Source organism: Diadema antillarum, unplaced genomic scaffold, assembly GCF_040938485.1.
Source record: "Diadema antillarum isolate AM-2024a unplaced genomic scaffold, OU_Dant_1.0 seq00000876_RagTag, whole genome shotgun sequence".
In the NCBI taxonomy this organism is placed as follows: Eukaryota; Metazoa; Echinodermata; class Echinoidea; order Diadematoida; family Diadematidae; genus Diadema; species Diadema antillarum.
In genome coordinates, this window is record NW_027271740.1 from 361095 (window position 1) to 385329 (window position 24235).

General features: G+C 36.8%; 1 protein-coding gene across 1 annotated transcript in view; it reads right to left on the reverse strand.

Moving 5' to 3' along the window:
* Positions 1–24235, reverse strand: part of LOC139740703 (uncharacterized) — an 86685-nt gene that overhangs the window by 45371 nt on the left and 17079 nt on the right. Inside the window, exons 3-6 of the mRNA XM_071651271.1 lie at positions 20218–20280; positions 15282–15339; positions 11338–11430; positions 9133–9249 (exon numbers count right to left, since the gene is read on the reverse strand). Of these exons, the coding sequence (XP_071507372.1) occupies positions 9133–9249; positions 11338–11430; positions 15282–15339; positions 20218–20280 (331 nt within the window). The remainder of the gene's footprint in view (positions 1–9132; positions 9250–11337; positions 11431–15281; positions 15340–20217; positions 20281–24235) is intronic.

Genomic DNA, 24235 nt, shown 5'->3' on the forward strand with positions numbered 1-24235 from the left:
TACAAAGCTAATCACATCAACTGTTCACAGACAATAACAACATGGTTATCCTGTCCTATATCAATATTAAAAGCCACTGAAAGATGACTTTGACATTGCAATGTATTTATAGCCACTGTACACAATGCTCTCATTAAATATCTAATCCTTATATCTAACTGACCTGATCTCATCGAAACCCAGACTGGCTACACGCATGGACCTCAGATCATCATCTACAGCTCAGCTCAAACTTGGCCCTCACACCCACAACTGTTATGGTGACTTTACTTTCTCTGTTTGTGCCCCCTTCTTTGGAACAACCTCCCTACTCATATTCATTACTCTCCCTCCATTGACATTTTCAAAACGAAACTTAAAACCCATTTATTTTTAGAACAGAACTGATGATTATGTATAGTTGATTACTTGTATTTGAGCTGATTTATATGTTTGTTTGTTTGTTTGTTTGTTTTGATAATTGTAAAGCACTTCGGAACATACTTTATTAAGCACTATATAAATATTTCATATTATTACTATTATTCTTATATGGCTCTTTATACTCTCATCTGTTACTGAATGATCTGTTAAAACTAAAATACCCATACAATTCACTGAGAAGAGAGGTACACATCATACAAATTAAGTACACTGCCCTAAAATGGATTTGGAGTTCATTTTTGTAATGTACATGATATTGATCATGTTTGACTTTACTGTCTCATGGTAGCCCCAATAAACCTCCATCATCACTAAGTACTCTCAATACCTCTCTGACAATTAATGCCTGAATTCGTGCATTTTTTTTTCTTTTCAATGCCGCCATAAAAATGAAGTTTCAATTTATGCAATTTAATCTTCTCCCACAGGTGGAATAAAACAAGGGATAAGAAGTGAAACTAGAAATAACATAGTTATGGATGCCTCTATGTACATGTAGCTGCTTTCCACACGCTCCTTAATAATCTCTCTGCACTGGGATATCTTTTTGTCTTCTCAAATTCTTTCGTAGTTATGTGTGACCAAATGATCTATGCTTCTTCTCCCTATCTCAAACAAAGAGAAAATACATGTAATCATGATTTTAAAAAAGCTTCTATAGGATGTTACAATGTACTGTGAAACCAGAAATTTTCATGTGAATGAAACTTTCACGAGATGTCAAGATTTGTGAAAGTGAGATGTATGCGAAAGGTTTTGTCTACACAGTGCACTGAATGCAGAGTAATGCTGCTACACCACACAAGTACTCATATTAGTACACATAGAAGTAGTGCAAATCCTTTTTTTGGGCTTTATTTCTAACTTCACATTTAGTAGTACACATTCCGTTTTATTCTGCGTTTTATATTATCCAGCAGTGTGTGCTTAAAAAATCCATGTAAATAATACTAGTACATGAAGTATACTCATAATTTTATCATGGTCTACAAGTCACAAAAGTTTCATGCCGCAAAAATGGCCATTGGCTACAATTTGCACAAGCTTTATGCCAATATTTGCTTTGGTTTTACAGTACTCTTTAATATTCAAAGTACAGGCTTATATAATTATATTTATACGAAAAAAAAAGGTATGTATTGAAAAAGAAAGAAAACTGAAAAATGGGGCAGGGGAAAGCATATTTCATGCATAAAGCGGGTAGATAGCATTGTGCATAAAGAATGAATTACTCACTGTGTGATACATAGAAAATATTATGTGCCTAGATGGTATCATGGCTGCTCCTGCTATTTACAAAGGCTAGGATTTCCATTCCCAGGTTTGTATGTCTACACAGTCTGATGCACAGCTTGGGGAAAGGCATGCATTATTTCTCCATGGTAGTCTGACTTCCAGGCTTACATTGTGTACGCATCTGAAATCATTTTTAATATTTCCGAGCACCAATAAACTGCACGGTACAAAGAGGAGAATTTTAAATTACATAAAGCAGAGTACCTCAGAAAGCTCATTATACACAATGTGCAGGCTGGACTTTGCTTTCTTTTTTTCAATCTATTACTGAAGTGAGCAGTAGGTATTTTATGAATTTTACATGAATTTTATGTGTGGATAATATCGTAGGCACCTCGACATGGATTGTCCACTCATTTGGCCTTGGTCATGGGCCATTAGCCCTGCATCAGACCTTGAGGTTTAGGGAGGAAGACAATTATAATACAGAGTATCCTAATCACGTCCAGCTGGTGCTCCTGGTATGGGACAGCCCCAGCTGTCTAAAGGCTCGTCTAGACACACACATGGGTAAATGAGACTAGGCGTGGGTGATGAGAAATGCAAGTTTGTACTTTCTTTGAGTCCATAGCATACACAGGGTATGAAAACAGGTTCAACATCTAAAAATGGACAGGCATAAATGTAGGCCCTGGCATACTACAGACAGAGGCTGCTGGTATCTCCAACAGGCCTTCCTTTCCTGTGATTACAAACAGACCAGTTTTAAAGGTGCACACCCATTATTTTCATATATCGTGACTTCTTTCAGAGTAGCATAATTATAAACTGTGTCTTTTAGTCCATGAAAATTATTATCTTATTGACCCAAAGTTGGCAATTAGCAAAAACAAATGTACCAACATAAGTAATTTTTAGTAAAATTTATTTTTACACCTCTAAGACGAGACAAACCAATGGGACCTACTTGCCAGCTGAAACGATAATTCATCGGGGGGGGGGGGGGGGGATAAATGCATTTGCACAACTTGGCAATTACTGTAAAACATGATATATTCGCGGCATGAAATTTTCGCGAATTGGAGCCGACAGCCTTTTTCGTGGCATGAAATTTTCGCGAATTGCCACTGGCATTCAATGCATGTAGTGTAGAAAAAAACTTTCGCATGCATTTTAATTTCGCGAATTTTGGCGCTCGCGAAATTCGCGAAATTAAAATGCACGCGAAAATTCCTCATTTTACAGTATCACTTTCCTGTAATGTACTCTTATCTAAAGTGAGCTAAATAGAAGATATTTGATTTCAGGCAAAAAGAACAAAAAGAAACAAATATATAGTTTTAAAATACAAGCATAAAAAAAAGGATCACTTCAGCAAGTGACTGAGCATGTACAATATCCAGCATACAACTAGTATATTTGCAATATCATGTTTATGATTTGATTTCTGTTCAATTTCATTCCATTCTATCAAGCCTATGGCTTTTACTGAATTGCACCTGTTACACTATCAACAACTTTATATTGTATTTCCAAATGATTATCATTGCTAAATTAACACTGAATTGAACTGAAATGAGATAAAGACATTTTCAGAAGCTTAACTTTTAGGGCAAATTCCTTTCATACAGTACAGTACACACTAGCTTTCCTGATCCTGCTAAGACTACCCTTGCATACATTCTTAAAACAAAGATTGCTCTGATGACCATAGAGCTTGCATGAGGCTTGCCCAATGTAGCAACAACTTAATGTACGCCATTACCAGCATTAAAATGCATTAGCTATAAATGTCTGTACAGATGGATGGGAAAGGTTTTTGCTATGTCCTCACAAGAAAAAATATCCTTTAATTTGAATGTATTTGTAGACTGGCTAATTCATGAATCCATGTGCACATAATATATAATGTACATTTTGTATATATCCATTTTCAAAACAACCCCCAATTATGCAAGGGATGATGATTAATGTGGCATAAGAGTCAAACTATCAGATTATAGATTTTAGCATAGGAGTTGACAATTCACAACATCTTTAGTCATCTAAAATATTATGGACGGAAGTGGCCTGTTGAAAGATAACATCATAGAGACATTGGAGGCAGGAAGAATTCACTTCCTGTATGATGCCTGTCAAAATAATTCACAATCATCACATTCTGTCAGCATTTTTTTTTATTCCTCACTCCAGAAACATTCAATGTGTTCCATGTACATGGAAGCCTTGGAAAAACTGCTAACAAAGCAATACTGGTATTCATTGATAACTTTCTTGTCTAAACTTTGTTAAATGGTATCATTACCATACTGAGTTTTCCAATTCCCCTCCCCCCCCCCCCCCAAACTAGGTTGCCAAAAATACAATTCAGACTGTCAGACTGCTTCCACAGAAGATTGGCTGACAAACCATTGCCAGTACTAGAGGTATAATGAAGACACAGTACATGTGTATATTAAGCAGCTGAAGCTACAACTGTCATTATACACGCCAAGCAACCGTGTTGACAAGCATGTAGTCCTGCTCAACAGTGCATGGTCTGTCAAAATAGACCCCAGTATTATGCCACAGAAAATGTTCAAGGTAGTTTAACGATGCTAATCTCCGTTACAAAGCTTCTGTTGTACTGCCTTGCTCTATGAAAGAGTCCTGAAAGGCTTGAAGACCTTTAGATAGCATTTATAAGAAAAGGGTTCGCCAACCAACAGAGAGCTAATATGTCTCTTTCCCAAGCAAGGTTTTAAAGACTTCAACAGCTTGTTTTAAAGAGCCAACCCAGTCTTTGCTGTAATGGCATACTTTCGTGACAAGCAATTCTGTGGTAATTTATTTGGCAAGGTTTCACTCTCCTATAGTGCTCAGTTCTTTTCTCTTTTTTTTTCCAAACAGAAGTTTCGAATCACAAAATTAAACAACCGTAAATTCTTCCAATATTTCGTCCCCTCCCCTCCCATTAGAGACTTGAACCCATGCCCTACCGTAAACCTTCACATTCATGGCGCTTCTAAACACAATCCAAATTTTGATAAAACCTCTGTTCTATTCTAAATCTTTGTTTTCGGACAATTACTATCTGACCGAAGTACACTGGCCCCTTGTTATCATCCAGGACCACTGTCTGAACATGTAAACTTTGCCTGCAGGGGACGCAGTGAGAGTGAGGAAATGAATCAAATGGCAGCTTATCTTTTGGTCTCTCTCTATGAAGCCATGACTACATGGAAAGCGTGAAGCCTGCAGTTGGGTTTATGTAATGACGACTGGCAATGTGTAACAGAAAGGAGCTTGAAGCTCCTTGGTACAAGCTCCTTGGTAACACCAGTACTGACATTGTTATCAAGTGAGCCTCTCTTTTGTGCAACGCATTCCTCTTACATATTCCTGGGAGGCTGAGAAACTGTCTGAAATCCCCCAAAACTCATCTCATTTGGAGTATCCTACCACATTTTGAATGATGTAGCTTGAATATGCCGCAGTTGTTATTGTTGTGGTCCTGATTGTATCAGAAGGTAAATGTGATTTGATTTATCCTTCTACCAGTGCATGACCCCTAAAAAATGTCAATAGATTGGAAAAAAAGAAGAAGAAAAATCCGGATTTCATGCTTCTTTGAGTCAGATAGCTAGCACTGATTTACTGACATTCCTGACAAGGGCACTGAACACAGAATATCATAACACAGGCCACCCTTTGACCGAGTAACAGTAGCTGCCTACTTGAACAGAACAATGGAAACAAAGATTAAAAAAGCTTGAGAGAAAAACAAAAACACAAACCACTCCTCTCACCAAGGATATGGATTTGTTAGTTTGTACTCTCAGGGTTTTTGGGTAAAAATCTTGGTATTCATCCAAAATATAATAATTGAGGTGGTTATGGCTATGATATGCTGACAGAGCATGGTTTAAGCATTAGGTCTATACACTGTGAATACGGTAAACAGATGCAGTTTGAGAGCATCAGCATTTCACAAGGAGCTCATTTCTACAGTATGCTGATCTTACCTTCAAATATTTCGAAAGTTATGATTCATTATTTAATGTGCATCATGTAGCACATGATACAGGGAAAAAAATCCAGTGTATCATGATGTAATCCTTTTCCAAAATTCTGTACCTGAAGGAATGAAATTGGCTTACTTTGTGTAAAATGCATGAGGATGAGTGTGTAATTCCATACACAGGCTGTATACGCATCATTCTACCCTGCATACATAAACATATATCACACATGGTCAGCTGAAAGCTGTCACATCTCTGATATCAGAATGCCATTAGCCTGTGTCCATATCTCCCTAAGCCTTGAGTGATAGCTTGCAATCCCGGACAAGACATTGGGCAAGAAGTTTTCCATGTGTTGGTCTCTATTTGATACAGTGCCTCTGGGAGCTGGCCTGTGCAAATACTCAGCTATTAGGTTTACTGACTGACCTGCCTGGGTAGGTAGGACAGCTAACAAACATCCATGGAGATGGCTGCAAGAAGTACATTGACCTTCAAGAGTTGGGCACAGACCCCAGAGGACTGGAACTGTAATCACAGACTTGACTGGCATGGGGAAAGTCACTCAAGTAATTAGTCTTCATCTCAGTCACAGCATCTTATTAGGACAGCTTCTTTTAAAGGCCATGTTCAGCAGTGGTAGTAAAACTATTGTGTCATAAGTAGGAGTATATTAATTTGAATGATTGAGTAGTCAATGAATTCTCATCTATTCATTGATCATTAAATGCTTCAACAACAAAAAATCAAGCTAAAAGCATCTAGCACAATTTAGGATTGCTGCATAATTTGTCATCAATGGAAAACAGCTTATCTTAGATGTGATGAACTAAAGAGGTATGGTACAAATAATAATATTCCAATTAGCTTCATTCATTTGGGGTTGTCCATTCTTATTGGCATTATCTATTCTTCAAGTGAATTGACTATACCTTTAAATGCCAATATAAATATAAGAAGAAATAACAAGAATCATGACTTTTCCTTTCTAGAGTGAAAGATTTCTAAAATGCAAAATGAGGGCATAGTAAATGATATGATTTTTTTTTTTTCAAATAAAAATGAACTGTACCATTAAAAGATTTCTGCTCAAGTTTTGTAGGCTTAGAACTGACATTCAAGTCAGTTTGTCTCTTAATGAATTCCTTGACAATAATCTGATTACCGGTAACATACACAAAGATTCAAGGCATATCATTTCTCCTTGATTCCATGGCTGGCATATCACCTTTCAAGAACTGGTAAACAACTTTCAGATGGTTGGTTAGATCAGTATTATATCAAGAGTATTGTCCATTAAGATAATCCTGGCTATTGATAAGGGTATTTCTCAGTCTGGGTAACTTCTCAGTAAATGCAGTTGTGTGTGACGGTGCAGATTATAACACACTCGAAGGACCATGCAATTATCTAGCCGCTCAGCAAATGAGGGCACACGTCCCATTCACACTGAAGTTTTTAGCAGTATTAGACTCATGTAAATTTTACTTGTAATAATTTACGACATCTTCATGAAAGTACATCTGTAACACTCAAACCCAAGCTTGCAAATTATTAAAGTGACAGAAGAAATGATTGTGAAACAGAATTTCACTGTTTTTAATTTTTTTCATGTTTTGGTGAAGCCATTATGCTTATCCTAGTTGTGATCGAAGGCTACAAAAACTAGAGTTTGATTCTGACAGTAACTGGATTCTGAAGTTGTCTATCAACTGCATCCTTGAAATCAGTCCAATGGAATGTTGATCTCACATCTGACATTAATTAATGTACCATTCATCCAATATGAAGAAGTTACATTCAGAATTAATAATGGATAGAAGTCATCAAGTGAAGTCATCAAGTGAAGCTATGGTGTATCTAGCATGTTTGAAGGGAAGCTGCCTTGGTCAGTTCTCAAGGCCTCCAGTTTACATGTCTGTGTCCAAGTATTGAGTGGATTGTGACCCAGTGACAGATTGGCTATAACACTCGCACAGTAAAATGCTATTCAGCTATCTAGCCTTGGTCAAGGCTGAATCAACAATTACTTCAAGGCAAATATACCTGAATAGCTTGACGTGGTGATAGGACTCTTATCCCAATGAGATTGCAATGATAAATTAATGCGCCTGGCTTAATCTGACCGCCTGATGATCTGAGAAGCTAGGGGGAAAGGGCATTAACACTACTGCCTGTAGTAATCACACAAATAGTTGTTGCATGTTGGTTATCAACATAAACTTGCTATTACAGAAATACTTTAATATTGTTCACTTCTACGTTTACATCCAACACATTATCAAGCTCACTCAGATACATTCAAATGACATATTATACTTTCTGAATCTGACAAAAACTTGGAGGGTTTTTGATCATATACTGATGGTTCAATGTGCATACAGGTACAATATGTATGACATATATTCTAATGCCTTGATACAATCAAATGAATACACAATGCAATTAGCTGTGGTAACAGCTAATTTTGAAATTAATGTAATTAATCTGTGATTGTCACAAGTTAGGATGCAAAGAAAACAAACAAACCCAATAACAAGAATGAAACACTGTGAAAGGTTTGGTTGGTAATCTAAATACACAGTAAATGCCAGGATTACTCAATTAACATTCTCAAAAATGCTATGCTAATCATTTGTGTTTCATCAAAACATGTTCATTCCCTTTATTTGCCCATCACCCTTCAGCCATGCCTAGTGTGAAGCACTTTCTGAGGGGTCAGACTGCAGTGTGTGTGATAGACTGATTATTCTCACAGCAATGCATTCAACAACACAAATAACTGATAGTGGTTTCCTGATATGCACCACTTGTCATCCAACAAGTGTAAAAAACAACCTATTTACAGTCACCCAAATACTGAGAATGTACAGATATTTAAAGGGATACATCAGCCATGGTACAGTTTGGATACAAATCCAACAATCTAGTATATCGCCACTCTGTTTAAGATATAAAAGCAACAAGTATACAGCTGATGTTGCTGTGTGTTACACCAACTAGAAAAGATATATGAGCATTTTCTACATGATTTGTTATTCAAATTTTGGCCATTTGCAGGAGGTAAGTCAAGGCATGTCACATCTGTGCATCAAATTAAATGTGGGGATATATGTGCCAGACTAGTCAATATAGGAGATTTATTCATGATACATGCTGCAACACTGACTGCTTTTTACTGCATCGCTCATGATAAAATTTGTGGTTATTGCATTTACATGAAAATATAATCACACAATCTCTATCAGATTTCATGTCTCTAAATCATGTGATGGTTCGCAGCCAGATTTTTAAATAGTCATTACACTGCTTTACTTGCGATTAATTCATAACAGCCTTGGATAAACTTTGGCATGGATCATTGGATCTTTGCCTTCATACTATATCAAACCTACCAGTCCCTTACGACAAAAAGGCAGACGAAGGCAAAACAAACAGAAGAAGAGGAAGAAAATGAAGATGCTGTAATTACCTTGGAGGCAACCTTTCCAGATGAGTGTTTGGTGTTTTTCTTCCAGTCCCACACATTGACAACCATGTCATGCTGTTCTCCAATGGACACCACATATCGCATATCTGGAGAAAAGGCCTGGAGGCACATCAGATGGGGAATTATTGCATGGAAAGTGACACAATGAAAGATATATTTGCTAAAATAAGGATATAGGAACTAGCCTGAATATATCATTGTAGCAGTGTTCATGCTAGTGATTGATTTTGCATTATTTATAAAAACATGAAAGTAGAGAACCAAAATGGCATCAACATTTTAGATCATGTATTACAGCTCTACACTCCTTTTAAAAGTAAGGAGATCTAAAAATGGCATGACACCAAAAGATGTTATTCACTTTTCTTATGCATGTGTGTCAATTATAACTTAACTAGGGTGACACCAGGCTAAAACCACAAAACAGATATCTTTTATATCATTACATGATGAGAGTGTAAGGCTTAGATGCACTGATATCTGATAAGAAACAAAGAGAGCTTAGAAAGGAGGTCATCCTTGGCACCACGTGATGATGTGGATGAGCTACATATATGGGATTTGGCTATGCAAATATTCTGATATGGAACTTACACTAAATGACTGAATACACACACACAAAAAAAAAAAAAAATAGGCAAGGTCCTTTCTTGTATGTTACCTCTGGTCAAACCATTTCATTCATGGTTTAGGACTTAAAAGCAAGAGTTTCGTTAGTCTAGCAAGGTCTTTAGATGATAAGCCGGCAGATTCTGAGGGTAATCCGCTTTCATCTCCCCTCCTTAATCTACCCTAATGATGCGTCATTTCAATTATGTGCTGCCTCTTCTTAGGAAGGTAGTCTTCACTGCTGCTATCTTTTGAGCTAGCTACATTGCAGCGGGGCATGAATTCATGATTCACATCAAATATTCCCATCATCCAAAGAACATACAATGTATGTAGAAAACATTACCAACTTCATCTATTCTAAAATTTTAAAGGGATTCTTGAAAGTTTCTATCTTTGCTTGAAACACATACATCTTCATTCAAACATTAATTCATGATAAATCACTTATCATACAATCATTTGGTGACAACTACTAAACATTCTTACAAACATAATTTATGATTAATCACTTACCATAAAATCATTTTGTGACCATTACTTTACTTTCCTACAATTTTAGAAAAAGGATCATATTTCATGGAAACTTTTCACAAATTTCATAACACCAACACTGAAGCACATAATAACTTGCATGTATATATCACATATCATGTGGTTTGAAAACAAAGTCATTAGCGCACCAAAGCACTTAATGGGTGAAAACCAAAACTTGGTGTTAAAAGTGACAGTAACCAAATGCCATGTCCTCAATGGTATTCAAACTAACCTCCTATGTTTCCTTCCTTCACTTCTTTCTTTGTATGAGTCAATGTGATGGGTTTATTACTGGCCATATTTTCTCTCATATGTATAAAAGCAGGGCAATGCCACAGCCATCACTGTTTACAAATCCTTTTTCTGTTGATGACGAGCTGATTTTTTTTATAACACACATTTCCCATAGACACCTGCCCAAGTATACTTGGGACCAGTCTTCATTTGGTTAAGTCACAATCCTTTTGGACTATTTTGATGACTTAAAACATTCAGAAGCAGAAAGATGCATATCATCATAGAAAACATACAATTCATAAATATCTGAGAGCATCTTAACATAGAAAGGAAAATGTACAATGATCTGTCAATTTAATTAAAAAGTCTTTTACCAGTATTTGTCAAACAATACACTATTAAGATTTGATACCAGAGTCACTTTATGACCGTGACGTTATGCAGTGATATGATAACTAAATGTACAATGTAGCCAGCTTATACTGTATACGCCATAAATTTAGCGAGTCTAAATTCTCGTAAATCGGGACTTCCCGACTATTTCGCGAGTGGTTAAATTCGCGATTGTGGAGTACTATACTGAATGCAGAAATGTATACATGTGCATCACATTCGTTCATATCGGGATCAGAGTCATTATTTTCGCTATTGTCTTTAATTTTGCGAATAGCACCTACAATAAAAACCTCGCAAAATATTCGGCATATACAGCACCTTACAATCAGCCTGCTTCTCATCAATAGATTCAGTTGTAACACTTTTTTTCCTACACTGCAGCCACAATGAGTCAAAACCTTTACTTACCACACATGCGATGCCAAATTTGTGTCCAACTAGTTCAGTCACCTGGGTCCTTTCCTGAACATCCCATATCCTGACAGCTGGGTTGTGACCACACTGGGAGAATACAAACAAAATCATTTCCACTAAAAACACAGAATACACGAAGGAATTCCCATGCTACTAACACTGCCACGAAATATTGATTTGGCTAGTACTTCTGTAATCTTTAAGAGACTACATCCCTTGCAGAAATCTACTTTGCATGAATGCATCAGAAACATAGGTATTACACAATCAGAAAAAAAAAAACACAAACATAAATATTAATAGGAATTCTGTTTTTTTTTCTGGATACAATTATTATTTCCATAAGTGATATAAGTGTACATGCAAGGTGACCAATGTCAGGTACCATGTTGTAGACTTCTTAAAATGCCAAAGGTGTAACATAACATTTGTTTCATTCAAACTTTTGCTGATCTTCCGTGTTGATTTTGTTCAAATATCATTGTACAGTTATTGCAGTCATGTAGAAGTAAGGGTGCCTAACATAGAATCCCAACATCATATTGGTATGGTATCACTGTCATTCAAGAAACAGCTTGTCATAAATGCATGGATTAGATTGCATCTGTCTTACAACAATCCATATTTCACATGTCATCCCATATTACAAAAAGAGTTGTACAATTGCACATTTCAAACAGTTGTTGTCATTGGACATTACTTGAGGCCATTATTTAAGTGATCTAACAACTAAAATGTTTATTGGTTGTTGTCACGCTGTCATTATATTAACCCAATTACTGAAGGTCACAATTCTATACATAGTGCTTCATGAACAGGGTCCAGAAATATAAGACAATTACAATGCACTGTATATACATCCATTATATCATACCTTAATCAATATCTACTACCTAACAGCCTCCACGCAGACATATATGAATATTTATTGTACACTGTAAGTGGCTGCCGACACGCTGCATCTCAATTTCAGAGGCTAATTGACTCAATGAGTAGACATATTAATTTCTTTGTCACTAACTCTGATTCATGACTGTTATGATATGGTTCCATCCAATTATCACAAGAGTTCTGTGCCATACAATATTCAAGTGTAGTTCATACCACTGTGCCACTGGTTGATTTGTATTCATTCATGGACTTGTCTGGCCAATCAATGAAAAAGAACTTGAGTGATACAATTACCTTTGAATCTTTTGATAAGTAATCTATATCAAATTACATGTACTACCACCATTTTCATACACACACTCACACACACACACAAGAATTGCAAGTTCCTAATTAGATGACCGAAATAATCAATTTGTCATAAATTTTTCATCAGATTTATTATGAAAGTGACCTTGTGAGATATAAATGCACTTCACTGAGTTCCCACAAAAAAACTCTCACAGGCACAACCCCAAATGCATCTCCAACGCTGGCACTCATTTCATTAACATTATTAGCCACAGCTATAAATGTGACGGTAGAGGTGGCTGGGGTGCCGGGGATGCCCAATGCCCGTTAGATCCAGCGATGGCAGATGAGTCACCATGCTAGCCATAACAGGCTTGAAACTATCACATCTAGCTTTGAAAAGCCTGTGATTGTTCCAAGGAACAACCTAAGGCAAATAACAGGGTACTAAAATAGCATCTTGCCAGTAACACGGAGGTGGAAATAAGTGCCTCGGTTTGCCTTGCTATGCAGGGCTGCAATGGAAGTAAGAAGGGGATGGTGTTTGGGACACAGTGATATTGAATTCCTCAGAGGCGATTGAAGAGAGACAGAATCTGATTATGTTCAACAGCTAGCTGCTCTCCTCCTCCACTTCCTCCTTGATATTGGTTCTGACTTGATCTTAGTGGGAAAGCTATTCTAGCAAATTGAGTGTGACTTATGACCCCTTCTATACCATGCAATATTCGGGTGTTGACAATCACGCCCATGTGATAGGATGAGTAATGACATAAAATGGTTTTATTGCCTGAACAAATGGCTCTCCCAATAAACAAAGTGATCACGTGCTCGAACCCATTCTGGTAAAATGATACATTTCTCTCTGTGTATCAGTTTATACCATGTACAATCTACCATGTACAATCTACCAGGAATGTCTAAGGCTATCTATGCGATAGAATTTTGCAAATGCAAAAAAAAACAACAAAAACAACAAAAACAAAAACAAAAACAAAAACAAAAACAAACAAACAAACAAAACATAACAAATAAAAAAATAAACAAACCCAATAATGCCTCCGGCACCACTTCTTGGCAGAGGCATAAAAAACAACAACAAAAAGCAAGATAAAACAACTGAACAAAAATGATAACCCTAACGATATTTTTTTTTCTAAAACTGTTCCTTGCTCAAAAGCATGATGAATAAAATGCATCAGGAGTGTGCTACTGACTCTGGTACTATGTGACAAGTCTCTACAGCAATGGATTCTATATTCTCTTGTACTCATAAAATAAATCAGACACAAACTTTCACCTGGCAAACTATACTATACAGATGAACATTACATCACAGAATTTAAACAATGTTTTCCCTCAGACTAACTGGAAGCACTGATCATAGTGTATTTCCATAGTTATACATAAGACAGAAAAACATCATCATATGTATTTTGTTTCATATTATCTTTGAGAATTCAGTTTTGCTACGCTCTAGGTATGTTTTGCTGACTACTACTGTCTGTGTGAATGCACTCACAGAGGAAAATATCACATCAGTTAGTCTTTATATCGTGGGACAGTGGATCATCAGAGACATCTAATTGGTATATAATGCTCACAAAGGTATGTCAAACGATTTTACGACATGGAAATGGATGACTAATATTAGTACGAGCATATTAGTGACATTCTATAAATTGAATAATAACTGACTTGAAGTAAAGTCACAAATTGAACCATGTGGCATTATATTTTGACCAAATGTGAAATAAGAAGCACCTCCAGCTGTTACGTCCTTTTCTATCTTGTTTGTATTATTCAACTTATACCCGAGACATATCACTGAATTTCTGACGTATAGCAGATAGTAACTCAACATGTTCCTGCCTATTGGTGTGGCTGCTCACACAAACATTTCCTGCCTTCCTTATGATAGTGACTTCAGCTTCAACATACACTTAACCACAAACATGGTTGTGATTCAGTATGACTGATTTGAAGAATGAAGATTCTTAGACTCACAAAGTGTGATACAATTGGGATGTCCAAATAAGGTCATCAAGCTCGACAGATGCTAGTACTTCAAGTAGGTTCTCATATTAGGGCAATGACTGATAAATCAGTGATTTGGGGGCACCTGTCTTCCTATTAATACATGAATAATTGTTGAAAGCATAGTAAGTAAAAAATAATACCAGAGACAACACCTGAACTGCAAAGGTTACAAGTTTCATCTAATCTTTTATCATGTAGACAAATTTTCCATTCAAAGAGCATTATAGTACACTGAATGATTGAAGCATGATTAGATCTTCCACTTAGAGACTGATAGTATTAAATAAATCAATTTGATTTATCGAAGATTAGTAATCACTTTATGAATGATCATCGGAAACAGAACTGACATTACAATGTAATATAAACAAGCTATTTCTGTGAGCAAATCTTAAGTGTGTGTGTGGCAGGCTTTGGATACAAAACGACTGGTGACAGATTTGATGATCACCTCCTTAGAGGATATGTCATCCAGACACTGAAACCATGGAGACATCAAAGTGTCTCTCGGTGTACATACATATTATAATCCCTTTTTATAGCGGGAGCTTCCTTCCCCCATGGGACGGCATAGTTCCACATCAAAGATGATCGTCAATTTTACGCTCCACCTATGCTACGCTGCCCCTGATGATTCCACCTGCTGTAGGATGAAGATACTCCCTCTCTCCGCATCACTCCCTCTCCCCGCATCACTCATCCTCTCTCTGACTCACCTCTCCTGATGCAAGGTATCTCCCGTCTCCAGAAAATGCGAGAGCAGTCAGTGTTTTCCTGAGGGCACAAGACAAGGATGCAAAGAGTATAAAAAAGGGTTGAATAAAGCACGCATCACCTTGATACCACAAAATACATTCTTCCATGATTTTGGATGCATACATCTCATATGTATTCCACTCCTTGATTAATTGATATGAACTCTGCCACAGAAACAAAATACCCGACATGTTTTGGATTGAAGAAATAATATCAAAATTGGTGACAACACATTTGCTTCTGTGACAATTGCTCCGGTCTTATTTTCTCCAAGGACTTAGGGTTAGGGTTAGGGTTGTGATAGGGTTTTAGGTTTAGTTTGACATGTGGACTAGGGTTATGTTTGTGGATAGAAATGATGTCTGGCTTAGTGTGCAGATATTCAGTGGGAGCAATTGTCGCAGGAGCAAATGTCATGGAACCATCAACATTACATGACAAAGGCAATAATTAAAAATTAGTCCCCCTTCGCCACTTTGCATTCTTCATGCTAAACTTTTATTTACTATCTTTGTATCTAGATTTTATGATTTAAGACTGCACTTGTAGCATAAAATCACTTCATTAAGGGAGGCAATACCTACAGGTCTGATAATAATAATTTTCAGATAGTCGATGAGATTGGTTGGAGAGTGGTATCTTACGGTTTAAAACTGTCCCTGACTGACGACATACACTGAAAAATGAACATGTGCACTTATTAGTCTCCATGTTGCATTCTTTTTCTATAACTACTTGTCAATCATATAATTACTGAAGAATGGCAAGATTCACATAGTTCTTTTTTTGTCTAGTCATCTAATTATCATACAACCATACAGAACGGTTTTCCAATTTCCAGATTACATACAAACTGCACTACATTTCAAACCAGTTCCTGTACAGCATAGATAAAGTGTACAGAGAGGTACCAGTACACAAAGAGGAAAAAGATATCAACAAGAAGACAAATACAACTAAAGACAGATGGAGAAATAGATAGAAAGACAGAGCAATGGGCAGATGCGTGATTGATAGACCTAAAAGATAGATGATCAGACAGACGGATAACAAGATTAATGGGAAGTTGATATACTGTATTGATGGTTAAACAGACAGACAGATAAATACAGATTCAGGTTCGTACAGCAAAAATGTGGGGGAAAGAATACAAGGCAATGTGCTGAAAAGCATGAATTGTAATGTCTGTGGAGAGCTTTTCAATACCACACATAGCAGACTCCAGACAAGCACACTGGTGTCTGATAGCGGGAGGGAATAAGCGTCATTTCATATCACAAGGGATTTCCTGAGAGATTTCTTCCTAATGTCATCCAATCTGCAGTCAACAAACATCAAATTTAATAATACAGCCAGGAAGGCTTGCAATAATGGTTTCATGAATTTTTTAAAATCGGCTTTCCGAAAATGTGGTTTTAACAGGAATGAAATGTGCTTTTTATGTCAATAGGAAACGTGAAGATGATGTCAAAAGAGAATTAACCTGTTGAGGACGGTTTGATTTTGCTACAACATGCATTTCCAATAGACACTTGCCCGGGTATACTCGGTACTCGTCCTCAACGGGTTAATGACAGTAATGAAGGCCACAATATAGAGAGAGTTCTATTTTTGTCCCTGAACTCACTCTTTGTTTGATATAGACACTCAGTAATGAACAACGAATGTGCAACGTTTGATATTACAATGAAAGAGATTCATCTCGTGATTTGTACAGTATGAATGACTTCAACTAGAAAGCCTGTACTGACTTAGCAATGACTGCATTAAATATTCCAATGCTGGATGTACAACTATATTATGTGTATACTATAGCTCTTTAGCTATGCATTGACTGCTGTTGACTCTGAAGTCTACCAGTCAGTAAGGAAGAACTGAAGATCTACAATTTTTCAGTTCAACCCATATGTGTCATGAGTAAGTCTGCGCCTGTTAATATGATGTTTCTGAAGTTACAACATGTTAGGATCAGTTGATGCTGATCTATTACAATTCTTTTCATATTCATATATAGATTTGCACTCCTTAATTCTCCCACATAATTCCATCATAAAAACAATGTGATAGAAAATGTTTTCTACGTTTATAAAAGTTCATAACTCTTTATTCATAGACATACTACAAGCAGAAAACTGATAACTTTTCTACAGAGCATTCATCAAGGGTACAATAATTCATAGACACTGTGTCAATTTCTTTCGAAAGACTTCCTCAAGCATCGGGTAATGTGGTCAACAGTCCAGTCCATAGTCACATCTCCGTTATTTGTTTTTCTTCACAGCTGACATATTTGAGTTGGCTAATGTCTATTTGCTTTCATCTTCCAAATCGAGCTGTGTTAACACATTCAAAGTTGAATGACCTCAGGCATGCTAAATATTGTTCAGTTACCCTTGGCACAAACAGGGAAATAAAGAGGTCTTTACAATGAAGTAACTGGTGACAGAGTGACAGAGGTTGGAACACACAATAGCACCATTCTAGGCATCCATCATTGTTGACTAAACTTCACCTCTGAAGAGGAATCGCCCACTTACATGTACCCCTGCCTCATTGCCTGGCAACCGCAATCAGAGGTTCCTGCGTAACAATTCCGACAATTTATCAGGCTGAATTCAATTGACTTATTTCTTGCATAAAAGGCAAGGCACCCCTTGCAGCCATTTCAGGAACCCTTTCAGGAACCAGCTTTCCTCCACCCAGGAGCTCGAAGCCAAATTAGACCTAGTGGTTGACTGTTCTAACCAAAAAGGTGAAAGTATCAAATTCTCTTCTGCTTGGACAATTCTTGTGGTGAAACAAACTCACTCAGCATAAGACAGGGAAGAAATAAGTTTGCTTTCTGATTGACTTTAAGTCATTTTGTTGCTTACATTGCAAAGTTTGTGTTTGATGCAGTACATGTCCCAAATTACAGGCTAACCTTGTTTAACTGTAAAATACGTTTGTGGACATAAACTAAATGCATTTCTGGGGAAAAACGTAATTAAATCTAGCATAAAAGTGATAGTGACATTCATTTGTACAGGTCAATCTGTGAAATCATTAGGAAACATAGCCTTCCCCCCAAAAGTTTGACTTCAACACTACAAGTAGTCAGTATTTTATGTGGTACACAGTATAATGACAGAATATCAAAAACTAAAATTAAAAGATATCATTATATCTCTATGACCTTAGTTTTGGTTTCATGTAAATATTGTGAAAAAGTGGTGTTCAAATCATATGTTCTACTTAATGTGATAATGGAGCATTTCAGTGCAGGTTGGTTGAACCAATCCAAGTGACTCCTGATGTTTTGGCTGTAGTAAGAAGATGTTTTTGTGGCATGAAATTTTTGAGAATTGCCTCCGGCATTCGATGCATATAGTGTAGACAGAACTTTCACAAGCATTTTAGGTTTTTTTTTCTCATACATTCTCATTTTACAGTACATTACTTAGGGTCTGATGGTTTGGTCTGACCACACCTTACTAGCCTATTTATAATAGAAACTTTACTATACCACATTTGAAGGCAAAAACAGATACCTCCAATAACAGAAAGTGATAAAAACATAGCCAAGGAAATGCTCTTTAAAATAGTTCTATTTCTTTCTTGACTGAAAAGTTACGTAGATTTACTGCTTATTCATGGGTGTATGTGAAATACTTTATCAACACAATATTTCAGATAACATGATCATTCTTTTTTCACTAACAATTAACGATAAAAAGGTCTGTCTGCATATACTTCTGAGGTGTTTTGGAGCTAACTCAAGGTCACTGCACATTCACAGATATAGCATCGCAGTGGCTAGGGCCATGCTTGATATACCACAATCAGATGCCATTACAGTGCTAGGTGGTGAAATGCGATAGTCAAGATTAAAAGAGTCAGTTTAATCAAGAATGTCTGAACCACTTTTCTTTTCTCTCCTTGTCCTTGTATGAAAATATATGGACTGCTAATGGACAAAGAATATATCTTAGCTTAGCCACTCTTATGTCTGAAAAACAATGTAAGGCCAAGAAATATGCACACATAAAAACAGATCATTTCAATCCACAGCGATGTTTCATTAGAAGGAATACCATAATGCAAACCCATGACCACAATGTGCAAATGTAATATTCATGAGCACATGTACTTGGTTACTCTCAGGCATTAAAGACATTATCTTACAGGATAAATGCATGCAAAAGAGAGTTTTGGCTCAACGACATGAAGAGAAAGTGATTACTGTTAAAGGGAATTTATGGAAAAGCTGCATGAATTCAATCAATAAATCTGAGTAAATGATGAAGAAAATCTAAGCAGATTCCCCCCCCCCCCAAAAAAAAAAAAAAAAAAAATAAAAATAACCACCCGCGTCATGACCACAGAATCTCAGTACATTTTGGCATGGAGTCTATTGGACACTGCAAAACAGTTGTGTATTTGTCACATACTGGAGTATTAACAAAATACTAATCATTTATTGCATACATGTATGAAAGATTAAACATAGTATTTTTATCAAATTTGTGTGCTTGAGTATTAACTTTCTCAGTCTCAGAGGTTGCGAAAGATATGTTCTTGACACACCTTGAGTACAAAAGTCTTTATGCCAGAAAATATGAAACTGCACATTTGATTTTATAAAGAACTATTAAATGATAAAGTGTACTGTGTAAGAGATATCAAGGTTATATGATCGAGACTGCTTCTTAATGATGCCATACCACACACACTGAATATTCTTGAAATGGTCATGACTTTCCTTCAAGGCTTAAAATCAAACTTTGCTCATATTTCCATAGATCTGTCGGACTGCATCTGGCTAGCACTTTCTCTCACACGAAGATACCCCAACCTTTGAGAGTTCTAGCTCCATTAGCTAAGTGAATAATCAGAGTATGTGAAATGTGCACTTACTTTGAGTGGTTCAAGATGTGAAACTGCTTGTTCTTCCTGGGGTTGAAAACCACTATAGCACACCTGTCAATGGAAAAGAAAAGAAAGGCCTCATTTAATGAATATTGACATGTGAAGCTAATGTCATTTGATGGGAATGGAGAGGGGAAGGGCTGCATGTTGGAATGTGCTCTTGACAAATGGTATTGCTACAATAAGAAACCCCAAACGTATCATATGAAAAACACAACATCATATACATTACAGTTAAAGTTAGCCATGTAAAGAGTGAATAATTTTACACAGCTCCATGTAGTACCGTATACAGTGTTTCTTGACAGAGTCATGTGACCAGCTTGTGACTGCAGAAAGCCCTGTTGGCTACTCATTTTAATACATCTGCTAAATGTAGCAAAACATTATCACATTTATTACAATTTACAGGCCTTCTAATTCTCTGAGTCTCCCTACATTCTCAATCTAACTAATCCTTTTCTCTTTGTGCTCCACTGCTTGACTACCCCCTCTACCCAAAGTGCTCTCTCCTTTCTTCTTCTCTTTCTTCTGTCTCTCTCCTGTCATTTAAGCTGAACTTAATTCACACAACAAAAACAAAATAAGATTTATGCATGCAAACTATATAAAAATATTGTGGGTTGTTATTACTACGAGTCTAACAATTTAAACTTTACTGACCTCAAAGACATGCAAAATAGCAACAATAAAACTATAATTGCTAGCTGCCAGTATTAACACATCAAAACCAGGAAAATACCAAAGAGCAATCAGGGAGGCTGATTTCTTCCATTAGGACATGATACAAGTCATTTTCAGGAAGCTCCCCTCACAATTAGGGAGGATTGGTAAATCTGTTATTATGGCACATCTTTTGCATCACTTTTTGGGGGTGGACTGGGTTTTAAACATGAACAGTGGCACAAATAAAATAGCGGTGAGAACCTTTACCACCCTTCCCCCCCCCCCCCAAAAAAAAAAGGAGAAAGATATAAGAAGAAATCTGGAGAACTCCTGATACAATCACAACTACACATGTAGCCTACTGTATACCAATACACTTTTCTCCTGCCATGTAGATGTCCCTCCTGTGTGCACAATACATTATTCAGTGAGATATTTACTGTTACAGAGCCATGGCATCAGAATGCAAGAAACTAGACCAGCTGCAGTATAGTGTGCCAGTGCACGGCGGTTCTCTATGTCATCACAAGTAAGAACCCTTTACAACTGAGCTGAGGAGTAACCATCCTATGCAGTTCTATAATAGACATGCTGCATACAATGTAGAACCTGCTTGATTTGTTTCACCAGAGTACCGCATATCATTGCAGCATTCTCATAATGCAAGATCGGAAAGGACTGTTTATGCATGCAACCATGGTGAAAACCTTGGTGCTAGATCTGGGCAAACATTTTTGACCTGCATACTTTTTAATAATAATGGATTTTCCTGCAATAATCATCAAGATATGAATTAGCTTTAACATTCACCTGCATCTTCTGGTTCTTAATCATTGGACTGCATTTTTGATAAAGAATAGGATATAGCAATGCTGTATAGGATTACCGTGAAGACAAGCTCCTGTAACCTGGCTCTATTGTGCATGGGAAACATTATTATGAGATGAAAAAAATATGTTCTAAATTTGATATAAGAGTAGTGACCTGGTATACGGTACATTGAAATTGAAATATCAAATCAAAACATCATCTCTTCTTGTCTGTTTGATCTGGCTGGCTCCTCTCTAATCTTTTATTGACATCTTCTAGATGCATGATCCCTTTCCACGGATAATCGCAATTACATGTTCATTGGAAAGAAAGTAGGCATGGACACATAAGGATTCCAGTGCTTTCAATGAGCCTCTGCACATGTGAATACAATTTAATGATTATGTGTACACGAGGGATGAATATCAAAAATACATGCAATGTATCATGAGGGTTAACTGCAATTTGATGTGACTTGCATTTTTTTCTCATCTTTTGAAACTCATACACTTGCATTTCACATGGAGGAAACAGGGGTATTGAAGCAGGTATCTTGTCAATAGTAAACCTTGAAAAACAAAGTGATGTATTGTCACATGTTGACACTCAACAAAAGAGCTATTGTACTATATTGATTACCGTAAAGTCATGTCATTGAGGATTTGGAGGTCCTTATAAAACAAAGGTCACTATCTACAATACTGGCAGGTGATTATATTGCTTTAGCAGAGATAGTATGTGACATCAAATGATGGCTCAGTAAGTTAGTCATAAACTGACATAAATCGTAATTGAAATTCCATGCCTTCAGACACATACTCCCCATGTGTGGCTATACAGCAGCTCCTTCCTACTGAGTGCTAACCCTCATAATCTGTTGGCTAGCCCCACAGGCTATGCCTCCCTCTGGCTACTGCCTAATGACCAGTTGATGAAAGTCATTAAGCCAGATTGCACTGAAGTTTCAAGGATTACTATTTCATGCCTTCAAGTAAAGCCATCTGAGAAGGTTGCAGAGCTTTACTTTAATACAGTCCAGGCCATAGGAAGCATGTTGATTAATGAACTACAATCATTTCATGCCTTAATTAAACAGAAGATGATGGTCACAATCATTCACCATTGTGCACTGACCACCAGTGAATCATACCTTGACCAACTAATTAAACTTCTGCCACTCTTTTATCCGGTGAAGGAATGTATGTGTAACCTTTGTTTGCATGTAATTTTCTACATGTATGAAAAGGAAATCTCACACAAAATAATTAAGATAATCATTTACACTTTATGAAACTGATTACATCAGAAAATTACATTTTCCCACTCTACAATGTTTTTTTGAAATGATTTATCTAAAACATGACGCAGAAAACTTATCTTTTATAAAATTAAAGCCATTTAAATGGAATGCATACTACAGGCAGTACAGAAAGGCATTGTTACACATTCAACAACTTTGCATACATGACACATTTAAAGTTATAGTATACCATCATCTTCAGCTGTGAGAAATATACGGCTTTTTCTTCACAGAAATAGAAGCAGCTCATGACTGAATGATGAACTTTGTACCTCATTTTAGCATCGATCATTGAGATACATTGTCAGTTTTCCTGTTAACATCATATCTTAAGCAACAAACTTGATGATATGCAGCCTTCAAACTTGCTTTCCGAAGAAGAGGTTGAACTTTGGCATATGATGAGAGGCTGGCCAGTAAAGCCGGAGGAAACAAGGTCATCCCTCTCTCCTCCTGCATAGATCTACATCTTTCTCATAGCAGAAGAGTGGTTACATCTCATCATGACTGATTATTCCCTTGTATTGGTCAATCAACGAAGACAAATCTCCCATCCATAAAAACATTGATGGACAGCTGCACTACTCTCTTGAGCGATATAACTAAAATGATATGTACCTTGCATCTCCATGTACCCTCCCATTTATCTCCATTATGATCTCTTAAGTACAAATTGCATGGTCTTTAGAAAAGCAGTCGATCATGATAAGACTAGCAAGTATTCATAAAATCAAATGAAAGAGGAATTCTAAATGACCATTCCAGGATATTCGAACATCCCACAAGTCAACCTTGCATGGGGCAAGATAAAGCTGGAAGCCTTTAGTTTCACTGGTGAACAGCAGAGAACAGTAATATCTTCCTATCATACAAACCTCGTATTGCAATTCATTTCTGTACATGTGACAGAATTCTGAATCTGAGTTGTACCTTAGGACTAGTACAGTGACTCAAATCTAAACAATAAGCAGTAACATAACTTAGGATGACCTCTTTCAGTTGTGTCACAAGTGGATGTGCTATATCAAGACATCCAGTAGCTTGTTTTGTTACTAAATTGTGAACCTGTGACTAGAAGTTGTAAAAATATTATAGCAAATAAAGCAAGTCCAGATAAAAGAAAGTGTGGGAGAGCAGAAATGTCATCTATCCACGATCAATCTCAGATCTTAACTGGTGCACAAAGTTTGATAAACATGATGCACTTCCCACATACTGACCCACCCATAC